At 40.5% G+C, this 18,819-nt stretch overlaps 1 protein-coding gene across 8 annotated transcripts in view; it reads left to right on the plus strand.

Annotated features, from left to right (window-relative positions):
• The window catches only part of ELMO1 (engulfment and cell motility 1), a 457,713-nt gene that overhangs the window by 210,875 nt on the left and 228,019 nt on the right, over positions 1–18,819 (plus strand). For all 8 annotated transcript variants that reach the window (XR_005196005.1, XR_005196006.1, XM_037729109.1 and 5 more), the window contains one exon: positions 5,690–5,798. Coding sequence is in view for 6 of the 8 variants with exons in the window: in XM_037729109.1 (XP_037585037.1) it covers positions 5,690–5,798 (109 nt within the window). In the remaining 2 variants the exon portion in view is untranslated. The remainder of the gene's footprint in view (positions 1–5,689; positions 5,799–18,819) is intronic.

An 18,819-nucleotide genomic window follows, 5' to 3' on the forward strand; every position in this document is an offset into this window, starting at 1 on the left:
CTGGAGTGCAGTGGTGCCGTCTCAGCTCACTGCAACCTCCGCCTCCAGGGTTCAACCGATTCTCCTGCCTCAGCCTCCTGAGTAGCTGGGACTACAGGCGCATACCACCATACCCAGCTAGTTTTTTGTATTTTCAGTAGAGACGGGATTTCACCATGTTGGCCAGGATGATCTCGATCTCCTGACCTTGTGATCCGCCTGCCTCAGCCTCCCAAACTGTTGGGATTACAGGCGTGAGCCACCACGCCTGGCCCCTTTCTGTTTTCTGTAGGAATCAGTAACCAAGAATATATGCTTTGGGATTAGGCCACCTGCTTCCAGGCTGGGTACGTTTATATCCATACTGTGTGACCTTGGACCAATGACACATCTCTTTGCCTCTGTTTCCTCATCTGTAAAGCGAGATGGCATAGTATTTTGTCATGTGCTGGTACATGTGTATGGAATGAGACAATCTGTACAATGCCCTTTGAAGGTCTGGGAGAGAAATGCTCTCTATAAATGTTAGCTGTTAGTTGCCTTTTTCTGCCATCTTGCCTGCACCCCTAAAGCTTTTTTCTTTGGGGTTTATTTACTTCCAGGCCTCGCTTCCTTTCTAGGCAGATCTGGTAAACTAGCAGCCTGTGGTTCTGATCGGTTCCATTTTTTTTGTCTGCTTGGCACACTTTTTATAATTTTAGTGTTCCTCTTTCTCTGCTCATTTAAAACCATCCTATTAGGGCTTGGACATGTTTGTTTAATTCTGTGGACTTGATCAAAATTCATGATCACAATTAACCTCCTGTGCAGACCAGCATTCTTTCTCATGCTGGTCTTCAGCTTTCTTGGGACCAGTCATCATTAGCATTGGCATCAAGGGAGATTATAGAAGTGACTCCCCTATGACTCCCATGTCTCCATAAGGGAAATCAAAACTGGGCTTGTTCATTGACCCTGGAATAGGTCTGGGTCTTAGGATATGATCTAAGGACTAATGCTTCATTCTGGGGAGTTGCCAGATACTATTCCTAGGGTGACACTGACCCTGTGTTAGAGTGTGGGGATATCTCATTGATACTGACAAAACTTCTTATTTATTTGTTGGTTTAGCAAGGAAGAAGATCTCCAGTGGGTCAGGAAACAGATTTGTGAGGTTGACAAGGATTCTGAGGACAGTTGTCCTATGGTGGCCGGAACGGTTTAGTTTGAGGAATTTATTGCCAGACGCACCATGTCATGGCATTAATTTGTTTCCTGGGGTCCTTCTTCATTCTTTCCACTATTATTACCCTGCATTCCTGCGGGAGATTCCTGCTTGAACACCAGCACATGGGACTCTTTAGCTTGCATTCTTGGTGTAAGCAGGAGAGGACACTACTTTTGTCTCTCTCCCTGCCTCTCATGCTAAAACAACCAGAAGTCCTCTGGCTTACTTTCATGAGTCCCTAGAAGCCCATCATCAGAGAGTCAGTCTCACTGCAGTCACGATTTTGGCTTAGCTGCTGGCAAAAGTATTGCGTGAAATGTTGGCCAAGGGCCGTGCAGGAACAGGAAGAGAGAGCACAATAAAGAGATGAAAGCACAAACTCTTGTCAGTTTTAGGCACTCTGCCTTTGTTGTGTGACTCAATATGCACAACAGTCCCATGAAGCAGAGTTTATTTAACATCTTTGTATCTCACGAAGAGATGCAGTGCCACCTGCGGGTCCACCCTACTTCATGGCATCTTTGTCCAAGGTCTCTACATTATCGGTGCTTCTCATAGCTGCTTGGTGTCCACTCTCTTTGTAGACAGTACGACTTCACACACACTGTCCTTGGTGTGGCCTGTGGAGAGGCCACTATGCCTCACCTGATACTAGGTTAGCATCAGAGTGACATGGGAAAAGGTTGAGAGTGGAAGGGAAGCCTCCACAGATGGCAGGGCATGGAAGAAGCCCTCAAGGCTTGCCCTGGCTCCAGGAGGCACAGAATGAATTGGGCTTTCCCCGAAAAGAGAGAGCTTCAATAGAAAGTGGAAGCAGGTGAATATAAATCAGCCATGTAATGCTGAGGCAAGGAGGGCAAGAGAGCCAGAGAAGGGATACATACTTGAGTGAGGCTGGCCTTGAACTGGACGCTTCATGGTCATGCTCAAGCCAAATAGGTTCCTGATCTACACGATTGGAGAAGAGTGACAAGAAACATAGACCATTTGGAGGAAAGTCTGGAATTTACGGAAATAAAGTCTGTGGAGATACTGTAGCAGCTCTGGTCACTCATCATGAGGTAATGTCATCTTCAGGGGATAAACGAGATGACATAGACCCTTACAGCTTCATCTAGGAGGAGCAGGGCTTATAGACCACTTCAAGGAAATATAAGAAATTGATCAAAGTCCCCTTAGCTTCTTTATACATGAAATCTACTGAGTTTCATGGTAATATGTACGTGAAGCCAATTTGTAAACTCTAAGGAGATTGGAAGAGATTTGGTCATTGGAGACCTTAAAAATTTAACTCTAGGGCTAGGCATGATGGCTCATGCCTGTAATCGCAACACTTCAGGAGGCCAAGGTGGGTGGATCACCTGAGGTCAGGAGTTTGAGACCAACCTGGCCAACATGGTGAAACCCCGTCTTTACTAAAAATACAAAAATTAGCCAGACATGGTTGTGGGTGCCTTATAATCCCAGCTATGCAGGAGGCTGAGGTAGGAGAATTGCTTGAACCTGGGAGGCGGAGATTGCAGCAAGCCAATATTGCGCCACTGCACTTTAGCCTAGGTGACAAGAATGAAACCCCATCTTAAAAAAAAAAAAAATTTGAACTCCAGACTAACACAGGCTAGCTCTGGGGTGCTAGAAAGTCACCTCTACCTTTAGTTTCAGCATTCTTAAGAGACTGATAATACCTACTTTATCAATGGATGGACATGTTGGAAATCAATTGATAGAGAATATATAAATGTATTTTGTAAACTATGAAGAATTTTATAAAATATAACTTCACAGTGCACAGATATCTAGTGTTGTTTTTTTTTTTTAATAAAACATGCAGAAAGAGCTTATTTCGGTATGTGATGTATTCTAAGATGAGTGGTAATAGCGGCTTTAGTACTTCATTGTGATTTCTGTTCTAGCATATATGCTCTTAAAACTGTAGAGTAAAGGGGAAAATAAATATGAAAAATATGCTTTGATGTTTCCAAATGGAGCTTTTCAAAATGTCTTTGATGGACATCGTTAATATCAGAATGTCAAAATTGAATGTAGATGTATCAATGTCTTAAATAAAACCTATTGTCCAGCTTAAGAATTATCTCTCACTATAGTAATATCTAACTAATGGCATTCATAATCATAATCTTTTCTACAATATTTTTGTAAGAAGGTGAATCTTAAAAGTCACACAAATAGCTTTAAATATTTGTGTCTGCCTTGACAACAGAAATCAGTCAAGAAGGCAGCGGGTTTATTTTTCTTTAGGTGGGTAAATGTGATAAGATGGATGGTGCATTAAAAAATAAAGAGCAGGACTTCTCCAAGCTGATTTGCATATTGATTACTTAAATTACTACTTAATTTAGTGCCTGCTAATAAACTGTGCCTTAGAAATGTTTCCCAAGCATTTATTGGCTGCAATAATTCTACCTACAGTGTATGCAGATCACAGCCTCATTAAATATTAATGTGCTCATGAAATGTTAATAGAATGTTAATGTGAAATACAAGGGAATGTGTTCTCTGGGAGCTGGGAGCCGATGAAAACTACCTGTCTTCTGTCTTTTCTTTATGTTCTGTCTTCTGGCTCTGTTTCCTTTTTTCAGTTCATTTCTGGAGCTTCAGATTTTCTCTCTGATGTGGCTGTCTCAAATACAAAATATTTACAAGGGATATAAGATTCACTGATTAATGGCACTTAGTTATTCTCCCCTCCTGCTTTCTGGAATGGGAATTTCTGGTTAGAACCAGAATGGGCTCCCTGAAAAGGAAAAGGGTTATTCAGGCTGAGTGAAATGAGCTTCTCCGTGCTTGGGCAGACTGCTTTTGTGTATGTTTTGGGGAGGCCAGCCCATTGCCCAGCTCACCTCAATGGGCTCTGATCTTAATCTCTCTACCTGGGTTGTTCTTTCTCACATACCTTGACATAGCGAGATCTTTCTCATCACTTGATTCTCAGTAGTCTGAGAACCTTCCTTGATCACCTGGTTATCTAAACTCCCCTCCTCAAGCATTCCCTGTTACTCTCTGTCATTCAACAAGTATACTTTATTTTCATGGCACTTTTGATAAACTGTAACTACCTCTTTTGTTTTTGTGTCCTTCAGTTAGAATGAGTACTCAATGAGGTCAGGGCCCTTGTCTATCTTGTTCTCCATTTTATGGGGCTCAGCCATCTTCCGGGTACATAATAGGTGCTCAATTAATATTGTTCAATAAGTGAATAAAACACCTGTCCCTGCCACAAAAGAGTTCATAGTCTGTGGAGGTAACAAAACAGTGAGTCACTGCACAGCATCATTGTAGATGCTACTGAGAAATGATCATTCAAAGTGGTGTAGCTATTAAGGAAGTCCCAGACAACTCTTACTGAGGATGAATTTTGGAGAGGTAGCTTTAGACATGGATAAAGTTCTGTAACTTTAGAGTTTTGTTATTTTGTTTTGCTTTTGTTTAATCTCTTTGTAGAGTAATTCCCATGGTTGAGAGTGATATGAACATCTCAGATTAGCTTAAGAAAAGAGGATAATTTATTAGATGGACAAAAGGATTTTCAGAGGAGAGATTGAGCAGCCAAAGGAGAAAGACAGGGAAGTATCTGTGCTATAGGAACAGGGGGACCAGTAAGAACAGGTGGAACCAGTCTCAGACACTTCTAGGTCTCTCACTGCCTCTCATGTCTGTTTTACTTTGCCTTTTTTTCTTTTTTCTAAGGGCCAACATCCAGGTCACTCCTAAGTCCACATCCTGCAGTAGCACTATCTTGGATCAGTGCAACCTCTCCTTCCTGGGTTCAAGCGATTCTCTGCCTCAGCCTGCCCCCTAGCTGGGATTACAGGCGCCCAACATCACACCCAGTTAATTTTGTTTTTATTTTTAGTAGAGACAGGTTTTCACCATGTTAGCCAGGCTGGTCTCCAACTCCTGACCTCCAATTCTGCCTGCTTCAGCTTCCCAAAGTGCTGAGATTATAGGCGTGAACCACCATGCCTGGCTCCAATTTTCCTCTTGGTACGAAGTCTCAGGGAAAGACTCTGATTGGTCCATCATGTCATGTTTTCCAGGCATGATGTAGTCATCTGATGCCAGAGGGTGAGATCTTCTAGGACTATGGACTTCCTTGAAAAATATCCTATTGAAATTTGAGATGAAGTCACAGAAGCAGTTACTTTTCCCAAGAAAAGAGGACAGAAATGGGAGGACAAGAGAGTCATTTGGTTACTGAAGTAAAAATCTCTTTATTGTACTGTTCCAAAATGCTCTCCACAGGCTCCTCTATATAAATGGAAACCAACAAGCAAAATATCCTCTTACAGGCCTGAAGAGGGTTGTCAGAGATTTAGAGGGAAAAATGAGACTTTTAGGTCCTATATACTTTGAGTACTAGTCCTGTCCCCAGTTTGGGGATCTGAAGTGCATCTGCGTATTCCTCTGTTGGAATGAAGCTGATATTCTTGATGTTTTCAGCAATTGAATTCCCTTTCTGATCTATTCCCTTTCCCATTACAGATTGTGCTTGAGAACAGTAGCCGAGAAGACAAGCATGAATGTCCCTTTGGCCGCAGTAGTATAGAGCTGACCAAGATGCTGTGTGAGATCTTGAAAGTGGGCGAGTTGCGTAAGTATACTTATTTCCCACGTGGGTGTGAAGCCTGGCAGAGTCCCAGCTTCAAGGGTTGTGCCCTTACCTGTATGAAGAAATCCCAAGACACCAACAGCTTCTTATGGTCGTCACTGTGGATAGGTTGATTATTTTTTGGCCCAAGTTTACAGCATGCATACTTTTGCATATCTGCCCTGGAAATAAATGTTATTAAAACCTCTGGGAATGGAGAAATTTTCAGATATTGTGGCTGAGTTTCAAATACTCATGAAAATGAGTATATATTAAAACAGGTGCTTCTGTTCAGGAAAAAAAATCTATGGATTTCTTTTTTAAAATTCCAGTTTATAACCTATCAGTAGATCATTTTCTTTTTTTTCTTTCAAAACAATTTTTCTCTATAAAGAAAAATTGAATGCCTTAATGAAATTCTCTTGCTCCCAGTGTTTCCATCATTCAGAATACTTTCTCTAAGAAAAAAGAAATTATTGAAGAAAATAGGTAGCTGAAAATGACAAATGTGGTCAGAAATATTTTTGTTGCTCTTTTTCTTGCTTATATCACAAAACTTATGAGAGTACATACAGAAAAAGAAAGGATGATAATTTTCTTGTCTTTTGCTCATTGGCATAATTTGGCTTTAACCTATGAAGGTGGATATGATTTAACCTGTTCCCATTATCATTGTCGATGATGAGCCTTCTCAAAGTGGTTTACTTCCGTTTCGTCTAACATCTAGAAGCCAGCACACATAAATCTTTCCTCACAGGCTTAATAACATGAGCACCAGAAAAAGTCTGTTTATACAAGAAAAATGTTGGTGCGTTTGTTGGTATTACTATGAAAACATAAATATTCAGTTGCCTGCTTGAGAGCTTAAAATAAGGGTCTGAAATGATTAATGGGAGGAATCTGGTAATTACATTGGAAAGGGAGTTATGTTTTATTTACAGTGTAGAACTGACTACAGGTGCTGCTGAAATAAACTAAAAAATTTGGTACTTAGTAAGGAAAAATACTAAGAAATTCACCAAGTAGGAGACTTTACCATCTTCCAGTGAGGGCTCATGGGAGGAAGCAGCCGATATTTACATGGAACATGAGCATTTTTGCATTGGAACAGCAGCAACCTAACCTGAAAGATCTGTGCGTTCATCACCTCTGGTTTACAGTTCACCAAATGTGAGGATTTCTGTTTACATGGGTCCTTGACTTGGGTTATTTTTCTTACTCCCTAATTAGACTAACTCACTGAGATTTCAGTCTGCACTATCATGTACTGTTTACTCAGCTTAAGAATGTAAGTCCTAAATCAAACAAATCCTGCTGAATTCCTCCATCTGATAACTGTGACTGTTTCATGTTTATCTCAATTTAGTGGAGGAAATTAGTGAAAGTTGCTGGCTGAAAAGCATGTCTGGATCATCTAGGAGTTAGTATTCAGGAACTGGAGTGAGTAGTAGTGTTCGACTAGGCAGGTGTGTCTGTGTCCAAGGTAATGCTCTGTACTGCCCTTCCTTGTCCCCTCCTTTCTGATGACACCCTTTGGCTATTCATGCTCATCTGGATGGCAGCAGAAGGCACACTGTCTATATGTACCTTCACTCACGTTCTATGATGTGCCATGCATAGCTATCTGCTTCCCCCTTTGCCCAAGGGACATATGTCTATCCTGCTAAAAGTTAACACAGAAGAGTGATCTGGTCTTGGAGGGGGAGATTGCTGGGAATAGAGGGGAGCTGAGTTCAACTCTGCTACTTAGGGCCTCGTGTCCCTAAGTGAATTACTCACAATCTGCACTGTGCTCCCACACTTCCAGGTTCTCTCCAGGGCAGAATATCTAGAAATGGATTGGTAGTATTTTGGGTGATTTGAGTAGTTGTGTTCATTTTCTGGCTGAAATTGCAGTGATCTCAGTGAGAAGAGCTCTTTGGGAACAGCTTGTATCCAACCTGTGAGGAATAGCTTGGAAGAGATGGCTGAATTCCAGATCACATGCAGGCAGGGTAAACATGACCCTGACGTGGGCTGGCCTCTAGGTCAGTGGGTCCCCATGCAGTGGGCAGAGGGGACCACAGCTGGCAAGAGTCTGGGCAGGTAGTCCTCCTTAGGTGTGTTCACTTTGTACTTGGGGATGGGGTGGAGACAGAATAGGGGATAGGGCTTGATCTCTGGCAGGTGTAGAGTGGCACTCCTGGCCTTTCGGGGACCTTGTAATCAATCCAGGAATCAGGACAGAACCCTATTTCTGGGCTGAAAGAACAGAGTGGAGATGAAGGCAAACACCTCAAGGGTCCCTGGAGGTTCAGCAGATGCTTTTCTTGCACTGAAGACTGTTCCATCTCCCACCTTCTGGTGAAGAGAAGACTCCCAACTTTCTGCCACAACTCACTCAGGCCCAGTTTCTGCAATTAGATTGGGCTTGGAAAGCTGAGGCCTGACATTTTCGGAGCAGTCTCTCTTCACCTAATATGACAAACACATTTATTAATGTGTTCAATTAAAATCTATCCAGTACATGCCACGGACTATGAGGGACACTGTAGGTACAAAGGAACCAGTTATGGTCCTTGTCCCTGCAGAAGTTCAGAAAGCTTCCTATACACTTAGAAAGTGGGAGAATGAGCTGGGACTGACACTTTTTCTGTGAGTTTTGTCATTATGTTTTTTTTATCACATACCCATCATCTGTCCCTAAGCATAATTCCCCCAATGTTGTGGTAGTTTTAACTTTAAGTTTTTAGTTTGACTTATTGTTTGCCATCATCTGCAAAGCCCATTTTGGAAATTTGTCAAGGCTTACAAAAAACATTCATGTTTCTGAAGCCTACATGCCCAAATGAGTTGTTTTCTGCTCATAAAATATTAAAGGATTGTTACATTCTGACTGAATGCTAGACATCAAATGATAAAACACCCTGTAGTAAGAGCAAAATTGCTTTTTAATGGATTGCTTTTTGCCCATTGCCATATTAAATAAGTTACTAATATGCAAAGCAAATCTGAATACATCCTTATGTTGAAGAAATGTCTATTTTTCTTCTGAGGAAAATTAGATTTACACACAAATCTATCTTCACTTGGTTTGTATATGTCTGTTTTTCTCCATTCCTAAGTTCATGGCTCTGAGCACTTCTCAGATTTGTGTTAATAATTAATCTTGAAGACCATGGCCACTTTAGTTCTATAAATAAGTGCTAAGACCAAAGAAGTACTCAAATAAAAATCTATCTGGTGGAGAGAAAAAAGGATGTTTACAAAAGTAGAAAGATCCAATTTTCTAGAAAGGTTCCTCTTTTGATTTTAATTTTCAGTCTCTTGAGGAAGCCCACTTCTGAAATACCAATTATATTTTGGTGTCTAAAGCAAACATATTAATGTTCAATTAATTACTGGAAGCAAATATTTATGTACAGTTTTCTAAGGTTGCTTTAAAAAAAAGCTATTTTTCTTCTTCCCAATTATTGACATTGCAAGAAGCAAATGTTACGTCTAATAGTGTGGTCTAAAATAATGTCTTTTAACATTCTCAGAGCACTTTGTCAAGGTTATTCAGTTGGAGTCTGTAACACTCTTAGGAGGTAATCAGGAGCAACAGCATCTGTGTTTATTAGTGAAGGGAAGACTTGCACCTACTGCAGATTGTCTGAGTTTATGGAGCTCACACTGGAATTTACGAAACTCAAAAAAAGACAGGGTAGAAAGATGCAAGAAAGCACAGTGGTTGCATTTGGGCATCTGAAGGACCCATCTTGGAATCATACCTCAGTCACTAGTTGTATGCTTTGGGCATGCTTCTTTTCTGTCCTGAGCCTCTGGTTTCTTATTTATGAAATAAAGATAATATATGCTGTACATAGTTGGTGGGAGGCTTAAATGAGATAATGGATGTTGTCCTAGTTAGAAGATGGGTAATTTTTTGATGAGTGATAGAACCTCACTTTCCATGAACAAACTGAAAGTGAAGTGAGGCAAGGCAAGAAGGGTGCTCTGGTATAAGTGACAGCCAGATCTAGGGCCTGGAACAATGTCCCTTGTTTCTTTACCTTCTGTATATGGTTAAAAGTTTTCTTTATAATCTGCTTGTTTTCATGAGGCTCTTTTGTGAGCAAGACACATATTTTCTCTTAGTTTCAATCTCAAAAATTACAAAGAAGAATACTTTGTAATACTATGTGACCTGGATGTGGTCTCATATCCCCATAGACTGGGTTAAATAATTGGGAGCCCCAGCAGAAGAACAAGATTAAAGATTGAGGGATGATATGGTTTGGCTGTGTCCCCACCCAAATCTCATCTTGAATTGCGGCTCCCATAACTCCCATGTGTTATAGGAGGGACCCAGTGGGAGATAATTGAATTATGGGGCTAACACTGTGACCTGTCACTGTGCCTAGCTCAGCCATGGACAGGGAATGGGACTGTCCAGAGGTTGGATTAGTCATTACCGTTATCCATTAGTATAACATACCTCTACTGAGTGTGTTATATGACCGCAGGATGTTGGATAGCTAAAGAAAACTGGAGTTCTGTCAAGATGGGAGAAATAATTACCTGAAACCCTTAATTCTGTCTCGTTACAGTCTTTTCTTCGGTTTCCTTACTGATACAGGAAACTATAACAAATCGAAGCCAGCTTACAGCCCTCTGTCATTTTGTCTTTATTGAGAATTGGGGAAATGCACTAGTATCTTTTTTAATGTAGCAATATCAAAGGTTGCAGAAGGATGGAAATTGAGCTTTGATTATAATGCATTTCTTCTTTCATCACTAAGATGATAGGGCTCCACTACATTACCGGCCTTTTAGCAAATGGATATTTCCGCTTCCTCAATTACGCTTTTGTGTGGGAGTTATTCTCAGGTATATTTTGAAGGGCAGGATAGACATATATTTGTGACTGAAGCCTTGAAACTGTTTTGCAACTTCACCTGTTTGACCATTTTTCTTCTTCCCAATTATTGACATTGCAAGAAGCAAATGTTACCTCCATAATTAATACCTAAATAATTAGATTTCAATGTAATAACTACTTCCGGATTTTTTTTTTTTGAAAAAAGAAAGAAACCTATATCGCACACTATGAAAATATTCACCATTTCCTTACTTTGTCTTTCCATGGCAATATTTATTATAACACAGCAGTGGTACTGAGTCGAGCCCCTTGTATAATTCATCACCCAGACACCTCTGCTTTAGCAAGTAAAAATAACACGGATGAGCAATCTGAAGGACTCTTTGGAGTGCAGCAGCAATTAGAATAGACACTTAACTCTGGGACATTGGTGTTTTCGTATCTTGAGAAGTACTATCCATCACTTTCATTCTTGGGCAAAACATTCTGGCTAAAGAAAACTCAAGAAAATTAGCTTTTGATAATAAAACCTCTTAAGGACTTTTTTTTTCTTCTAATATGAGCTTGTACTCTTACTCTATGCAAAGTGGAAAGCTCTCAGATCTTTATTCTGCCCTGAATTTTCATATACTACTTTTATACTCTATTTCAACCTTAAGTTTAAATGAAACAAAACAAATGTTCTAAAGCCTAACTTTGACATTGGGAAGTTACAGCTACTTTTGGTCCAAATTAAAATCATCATAGGAGAGAGCATAAAAGTCATTTGAAGGCAATTGTTTTAAATAATTATAAAGCTAAGAGTGAGATTTATAGTAGCATTCTCCAAGGCAGGAGAACTTCATGGAAGATTCTTGCATTCAGAATCGGAAGCCTTTGTGATAGGCATAGTTGATATGAGGGCTTTTACTATGATAGTTAACCTTCATCTTTCCCCTTCGTTATCTCCATCTGTAACATGGAGACATCACCATCATCAGCAATCATCATCATCACCATTCTTATCTGAGAATCAGGTGAGGCAATGTAAGTTAAAGTGCTTTGTTAACTGTAAAATGATCTATTTGTGGAAGAAATAAATTAACTTGAATATGCACAAACTTAGATATACCAAGATGCATCTTGCAGCAAAGCCAACTCTTTCTATGACTTTTATGGCTATCCTAAGAATCTGAAGTTCTGTGGTGCTTTGCCTGTGTTTCAGAAGGAAGGACTTGGAGACTCTTCTGAAATTGCAGTAAAATGTTCATCTCCATAGGAAGTGGTTACAAAGAGCAACTAAACTTGGCAGTTTAAAAGGAGACTATACCGAGCACATCTCAATTATAAATGGATGAAGATAGGCCAGGTGCAGTGGCTCATGTCAGTAATCCCAGCACTTAGGGAGGCCGAGGCAGGCGGATCACGAGGTCAAGAGATGGAGACCATCCTGGCTAACATGGTGAAAGCCCGTTTCTATTAAAAATACAAAAATTAGCTGGGCATGGTGGTACATGCCTGTAATCTCAGCTACTCAGGAGGCTGAGGGAGGTGGAGGTTGCAGTGAGCCAAGACTGGGTCACGGCACTCCAGCTTGGGTGACAGAGTGAGACTCTGTCTCAAAAANAAAAAAAAAAAAAAAAAAAAAAAAAGAAGGGTATGGAAAGAAATGGATGAAAATAATAAAATAATATTTATCCTAGGCTTTTTAAGGACTTACTCCTTTTTGCATTATTTCTGAAAAGATACATAGCTGGACCCAATCAGCATCCATTCCTGTTGTCTCTTAGAGGTCATGGGTAAGAGGTAAGCCTGGTAGATTTGTCCAAGCTGGTAATGAGAGAGACAGACCTGTTGAAAGGCACAGGCTCCCCTTGTCTTCTTAAGCCTTGGTTCATCTCAAGCATCCGCTTTGGGTGACTGTTTCTGATTCCTCCCCTCACCCTCACTGTGGGAGGGCATTATAGCCCTCAGAACTCCTGTAGCACTTTATGTGTGTCTCTTTGTTATGCCTTCTACTGATTATCAGTACTTACTCTTTTCTTTCATTGCTGGCCTCATTTCCCCTAAAAATTGGGGTGTCTTATAGGAAAGCTTGAAGATAATAAAAAATAACGATAAATGGTAAAACTCAGGGCAAATAAAAAGTGAAATGAAGAAATAGATGACGAATGTTAGCAAAGTACATATTACAAAAGCCTTTGAATTTGCTGGCAGTGGACACTGAATTTTCAGGCTCAAATATTCATTTGTCTCAGGGAAGCAAGAAGAGCTCGGAAATGAGAAATAGGTCAGTGCTCCATCTCACATGAATAAGCTCAATGTGAAAACCCAGATGCTAATTTCAATTTAAACCCAATGGTGTTAAAATAGTATTTAATAATATTTAATACACTTGTTAAAGATGATGGACTAAGACACATCATTATCAATTTAAAAAAAATCTACCGCAAAGTGACAAGCCAGCATCTTTCTTAAAATGATACTAAAACAGCTTTCTCATCAAAAACTGGAACTAAACTGGGATGCTATATGATGCTAATATTCACCATGATTATTTCTCCTTGATTTGGAAAACTTACAAATACAGTAGAGTTCACTGATAGAAGCAAATATTTTAAACTATAGGTAATAAGACTTTCTATTGCTGAAGAAGCCACGGATAAGCCAATGTGGTTTAGAAGAGTAGCTAGATAGTGAATAAACAAAACTTAGTAGATGTTCCATATGTCAGCAGTAATGAATTATAAAATGGAAAAAAAAAGATTATTTAACAATAGCAATGAAAATGTAAACTACTTCATAATAATCCCAGGGGAAAACATCTTGGAAACTTAGGTGAAGAAAACTAAAGACTTTGCAAAGTATACAATAGATGTTTCAAATAAATAGAGAAGCAAGATGTTTTCTTCCTTGTGAGAAAACAATGTGAAAAAGATGCAGGTTCCTCTGCATTAGTAGACAGGCTCATGTCGCATTCGAAAGTACCACTGAGAATTAGGGTGGAAACTTCACAGAATGATTCTAGACTCCATTTGAAAGAATAAGGGTATGGAACTGGTAAGGAAGACTTGATAAAGAATAGCAATAGAAAAAGAATGTAAGTAAAAATATATTTTTACAACTTTTCTTTTTGACAAGAAAGTTCAAAGAATTTTTTTCTTTTTTCTTTTCTTTTCTTTTTTTGAGACAGGATCTTACTCTGTCACCCAAGCTGGAGTGCGGTGGTGCAATCTCAGCTCACTGCAACCTCCGCCTCCTGGGTTCAAGCGATTCTCCTGCCTCAGCCTCCCAAGTACCTGGAATTACAGGAATGCACCATCGCACTGGGCTATTTTTGTATTTTTAGTAGAGATGGGTTTTTGCCATGCTGGCCAGGTTGTTCTTGAACTTTTGACCTTAAGTGATCCGCCTACCTCAGCCTCCCAAAATGCTGGGATTACAGGCATGAGCCACTGCATCTGGCCCAAATAACTCATTCTTACATACCTTTTACCCAGGTTCATCTACAGTTATGTTAACATTTTGCCACATATGTTTTATCATTCACTCTCTCTCTCCCTTTCTAAACACACGCACGCATGCACACACACACACACACACAGTCATGTATTGTTGCAAAAGTATGTTTCTTTTAGCAAAAAAAAAATTGTTTTTAAAAATATAATTTGAAGAAAAATTCAAAATAGAAAGTATTTAAAATCAGGTCTAACTCTGGTCTCTTGTGTCTGAAAGAGGAAAAGGTGCTGGAGCCCTGCCTGGCAGGAGGCTTGTCCAGGAGTGCTATGGAGGAGGAAGGGACTCTGCTGCCGCAGAGCGAGGTTCCATCCAGAAGTGGTGTCAGGAGCCTGGCTCAGCACCCCTGGCTCTCTTAGATATCTGAGAGAGACTCACTGCCACCAAATTTTCCCCAAAGTAGGTCAGCAGTGTTGCTGTCAGGGACCTTCCTTGGATGAAACTTACACCCATCTTCCCTTCTGGTCTTTTCCAATGCTAGTGGATGTGGTTTTCCTAAAATCCAGTGGTTATATACATGAGGAAGTTTAAATTCAGGATACACGCATCTTATAGCAGGAGAAACATCATTAAAAAAATCACAAATGTAACAGGATTTTAATCAATGATGGAGGCCGTTAGCAGGATGGCATCATTATTTCATCAGTAAAATGAGTATCAGAGTGACTAGTCTCATTCCCAAGGTGTAAAGTGCAAAAACCATCTTTCCCTAGTTCCAGAGATGTCAATCTCTTCTAAATCTCAAGCTTGGACCCATGGGTTATTTTTTTTTCCAGAGCAGTAATCACTGTCATCAGCATTTATTATATGATCACTTTGGACCAGTCCATACCCTTCAAAGTCTTCATAAGTTGTAAAAGTAGAATATTAATATGGAAGGCAGCGTGAAATTGGAGGGAAAGTATAAGCAGAATGCTAGAAGATTCTAATAGATAGTAAAATAAACTAACCTCACTAAAAGAAAGTAAAACAACAGAAATCAGTATGTCAAACTGCACTGAAAAGGTGATGAAATGCTAACTGTATAGTTTTCAAAACAAAAATATACATGAGTGAAACAAACAAATGGAAAAAAAACAAAACAAAACAGAAGCATACCCACAGCTAAAGTCTTTTCACAGGCACGCTTTTCAGACACTGGCTTCCCACAGTGTCAGTTTTTCCCTCAGGGAGTCTCCAGTGGTTAGGGGAGCAGCTGAGGACAGAAAACTTGAGAATGCTTTTATATCTCATCCTTAACCTGGGGACTTGGGTTGTGAAGATTTACCTGGGGGTTGGAGTAAATTAGGAGGTAGATGCCAATCAGGTTCAATCAAAAACCACTTGCTGATTTTGGCTGGGCACAGTGGCTCATGCCTGTAATCTGAGCACTTTGGGAGGCCACAGTGGGCAGATCATCTGAGGTCGGGAGTTCAAGACCAGCCTGCTAACATAGTGAAACCCTCATCTCTACTAAAATACAAAAGTTAGTCGGGCATGCTGTTGGGAGCTTGTAATCTCAGCTACTCGGGAGGCTGAGGCTGGAGAATCACTTGAACTCGGGAGGCAGAGGTTGCAGGCAGCCAAGATTGTGCCACTGTGCTCCAGCCTGGGAAACAGAGTGAGATTCCATCTCAAACAAAAAAAGAAAAAAAGATTAGTAGAATTTGCTTTAAAAAGCAAATTTTTTTTTAAAAAAAGAGGGAGACCACTGCCATTTATTGGATGCTTTCTATGTAACAGACAATTCCAAGAGTCAATAATAAGCACATTACCTCTGTTAACCCCTGCAACACCTCCATTTACTAATGAGGAACCTGACATGAAGGGAGAGGTTAAGCAGATATTAATGCAGATAATAGATGCAGTAAATTATTGCAGGATCCTCCTGTGCTGTTTGCCCTTAAATGTGCAACACTATCACCCGCTGCTTTCACTTTTTTTGTAAATATCCTGTCTTCCTTATAGACTGTAAGCCCTTTGAGGACTAGATTCATAGTGAATTCATCTTCCATCCTAAACTCTATCCCAGTGTTTTACATATAGTCTGCATTTAATAAGCATTTGTTGCCTGAATGGAGTAGCTCTCTGTTTGCTTCAGGGTCATTTCCAAAAATATTCTTCAGACATTGCTCGATTTTTAATAAACTTTGCATTTTACCTTGAAACCTCTCAAACAGCATTCTTTTTTTCTTCTAAAATAAGTGAGAATGTGTTATACAAAAGGGCTCCTCTTCATCTATCTCCCTCCCCCTCCTCCTCAGGGTAATTTGGTTGAGAAGGCCCACTGAGTCCAAATTTGAATTAGAAAATATCAACACTACAGTATGTTCTCCCAAGAGAAAAAAAAAATGATCTATTTTCAATCTTGTGTTTCAGAACACACAGCTGTGTAACTTCCTAATTTATTATATCCCCAACTGCCTCCAGACAGCTCTCAGCTTGCTGCTTTTTTTCTACCCACTCCCGCTCTATGGGAAGTAGGTTCAACTTTAACCGGCACAGAGTTTAATCTCTGTTTTAGATAGGACTCCATTGAGGATTCAGAGAGGCCGGTAAACAGCACTTCTCCAAAGATGCCTCCTCCCTCGGCAGGTGCACCTGTCCACCAGTACTTAATGGGAGCCAGGCCCCTGGGATGGTGACTGTAGAAAGCCAGGCTCTCAGGGGCAGTTCCAGCTAGCAGGTCATCTGGCTGCCTGTCTCTCTGGAGTGAGCTCCCTGTCTTCCTCCCAGAGAGGCCGTTCTGACTCATCTGCAGGGAGCAGGACACAGTTCAAGATCCCAGCAAACAAGCCCAAGGTGGCTTCCCTTAATTTGGCTTCCTAAGGGTTTTGACCACAAGAACAGATTGCAGCTGTGGCCTGAGCATCTTTAGAAGTGTGAATCACATTTTTTTCCCTGAAGAAGCTATTTTGAGCTTTATAACGGCATATTTCCATGTTGTTTTTTATAGAGTGAGTAAGGAGAATGACTTGCATTTTTTTAAAATGGAAATCTGCTGGTTTCTTTGCTCTTCTATCTTGCATAACTTAGTCCGGTGATTCCTGCACTTGGCTGTGTATCAGATTCACTTCGGGGAGCTTCTGTGAAATGCAAATTCCTGCAGGGGAATCCAGAAATCAGCAAGTTTAATAGACTCCGCAGTTGATTTCTAGGCAGCCCAACTGCCCCCTCCCAAGTTGGGACCTACCCTTCCCTGGGAATTCAGATCATGGCTAAGTGGATATTACTGTGGGGTGGCAAGAGCCATCCACAGTCCCCAAAAGAGATTGAGCATTAGAAGACCTGGATTCTAATTCTGGCTCCATTGCCAAGCAGCTCTAGACAAGCCTCACCTGTATGGTCCTCATGTTCCTAGGTGGGGAAATGCTGTGATTGTCCAGGTGGCCACCAGCTCCAAAGCTACTTGTTATGTAACCAATATGCTGACTCTAAGCACCACATTGGTTATACTTCAACTTTGCTATTGCCTGTTCTTGAGTGACATGTGTGCAACCTGGATTGGCTACTCCATTCTGTACAAGAGCATTATGGAAATGCCCACAGGCCTTGTTATAAAGGGCTCCTGGGGAATAGGCAACCTCAAATCATGCACCAAAGGACTTACCTCTCCCATGCAGATATGACTACTCAGCTTTGGACAGAGAGTTAAGCAAAATGGGCTTTTCTGTCTGTTTTGTTTGTTTGTGACAGAGTCTCACTGTGTCACCCAGGCTGGAGTGCAGCAGCACAGTCACAGCTCACTGCAATCTCCACTTCCCAGGTTCAAGTGATCTGCCCACCTCATCCTTTCCAAGTAACTGGAACCACAGACTCACACCATCATACCCAGCTGATTTTTGTATTTTTTTGATAGATACAAGGTTTCACTGTTACCCAGACTGGTCTCAAACTCCTGGACTCAGGCAATCTGATTACCTTGGCCTCCCAAAGTGCTGGGATCACAGAAGTGAGCCACTGTGCCCAGCCATGAAATATGCTTTTCTCATTCTGCATGTTTTTCTCCTTTGAAATATCAACCATCAGAATCTTTTTAGAGGAATTGAACATTAATTTTGCCAGAAAAAATATAGGAAGTGGTAAAAAATTATCCTTCTCTTTTCATTATTTTCTGCCCAACTGATTTCTCCCCCTCTGTTTTCCCACATAAGCATCCTCTGGGCTGGGTTTGGTGGCCACCCTATAATGTCAGTGCAGCTTTTGGGAGCTGTAGCAGGTGCTTGGCCCATTTTTACATGGAAACAGCAGTGTTTAAATAAAACTGACACTTCCAGGAAGAAATGAACCTAAATGCAAATGCTATTAACATTTCTGCAAGTCATACCTATCCCTGAGAAGCATAGCTCTCATGCTTCTTTGTCTTTTATTGGCAATTTAATTGTTTGAGAAATTGCTGTTTACCAGAGCCCGTAAGAATCCTACCAAAATGCACTGACTTATTTTCCCATCCAACCTGACCGAGTGAGAACTCATCCTGCTGCTTTTCTGTGTCATTACTGTCATCAGAAGAGACCTCAAATTTAAGGCCTCACAGGGTTCATTGTTTTAATCATTTTTTGTTTTTGTTTTGGATAAAGAGTTTACCTTAATGCATATTGTATTAGTCCATTTCACACTGCTGATAAAGATGTACCTTAGACTGAGTAATTTATAAAGAAAAAGATGTTTAATGGACTCACAGTTCTACGTGCCTGGGAGACCTCA

This window comes from Cebus imitator, unplaced genomic scaffold, assembly GCF_001604975.1.
Source record: "Cebus imitator isolate Cc_AM_T3 unplaced genomic scaffold, Cebus_imitator-1.0 Scaffold294, whole genome shotgun sequence".
In the NCBI taxonomy this organism is placed as follows: Eukaryota; Metazoa; Chordata; class Mammalia; order Primates; family Cebidae; genus Cebus; species Cebus imitator.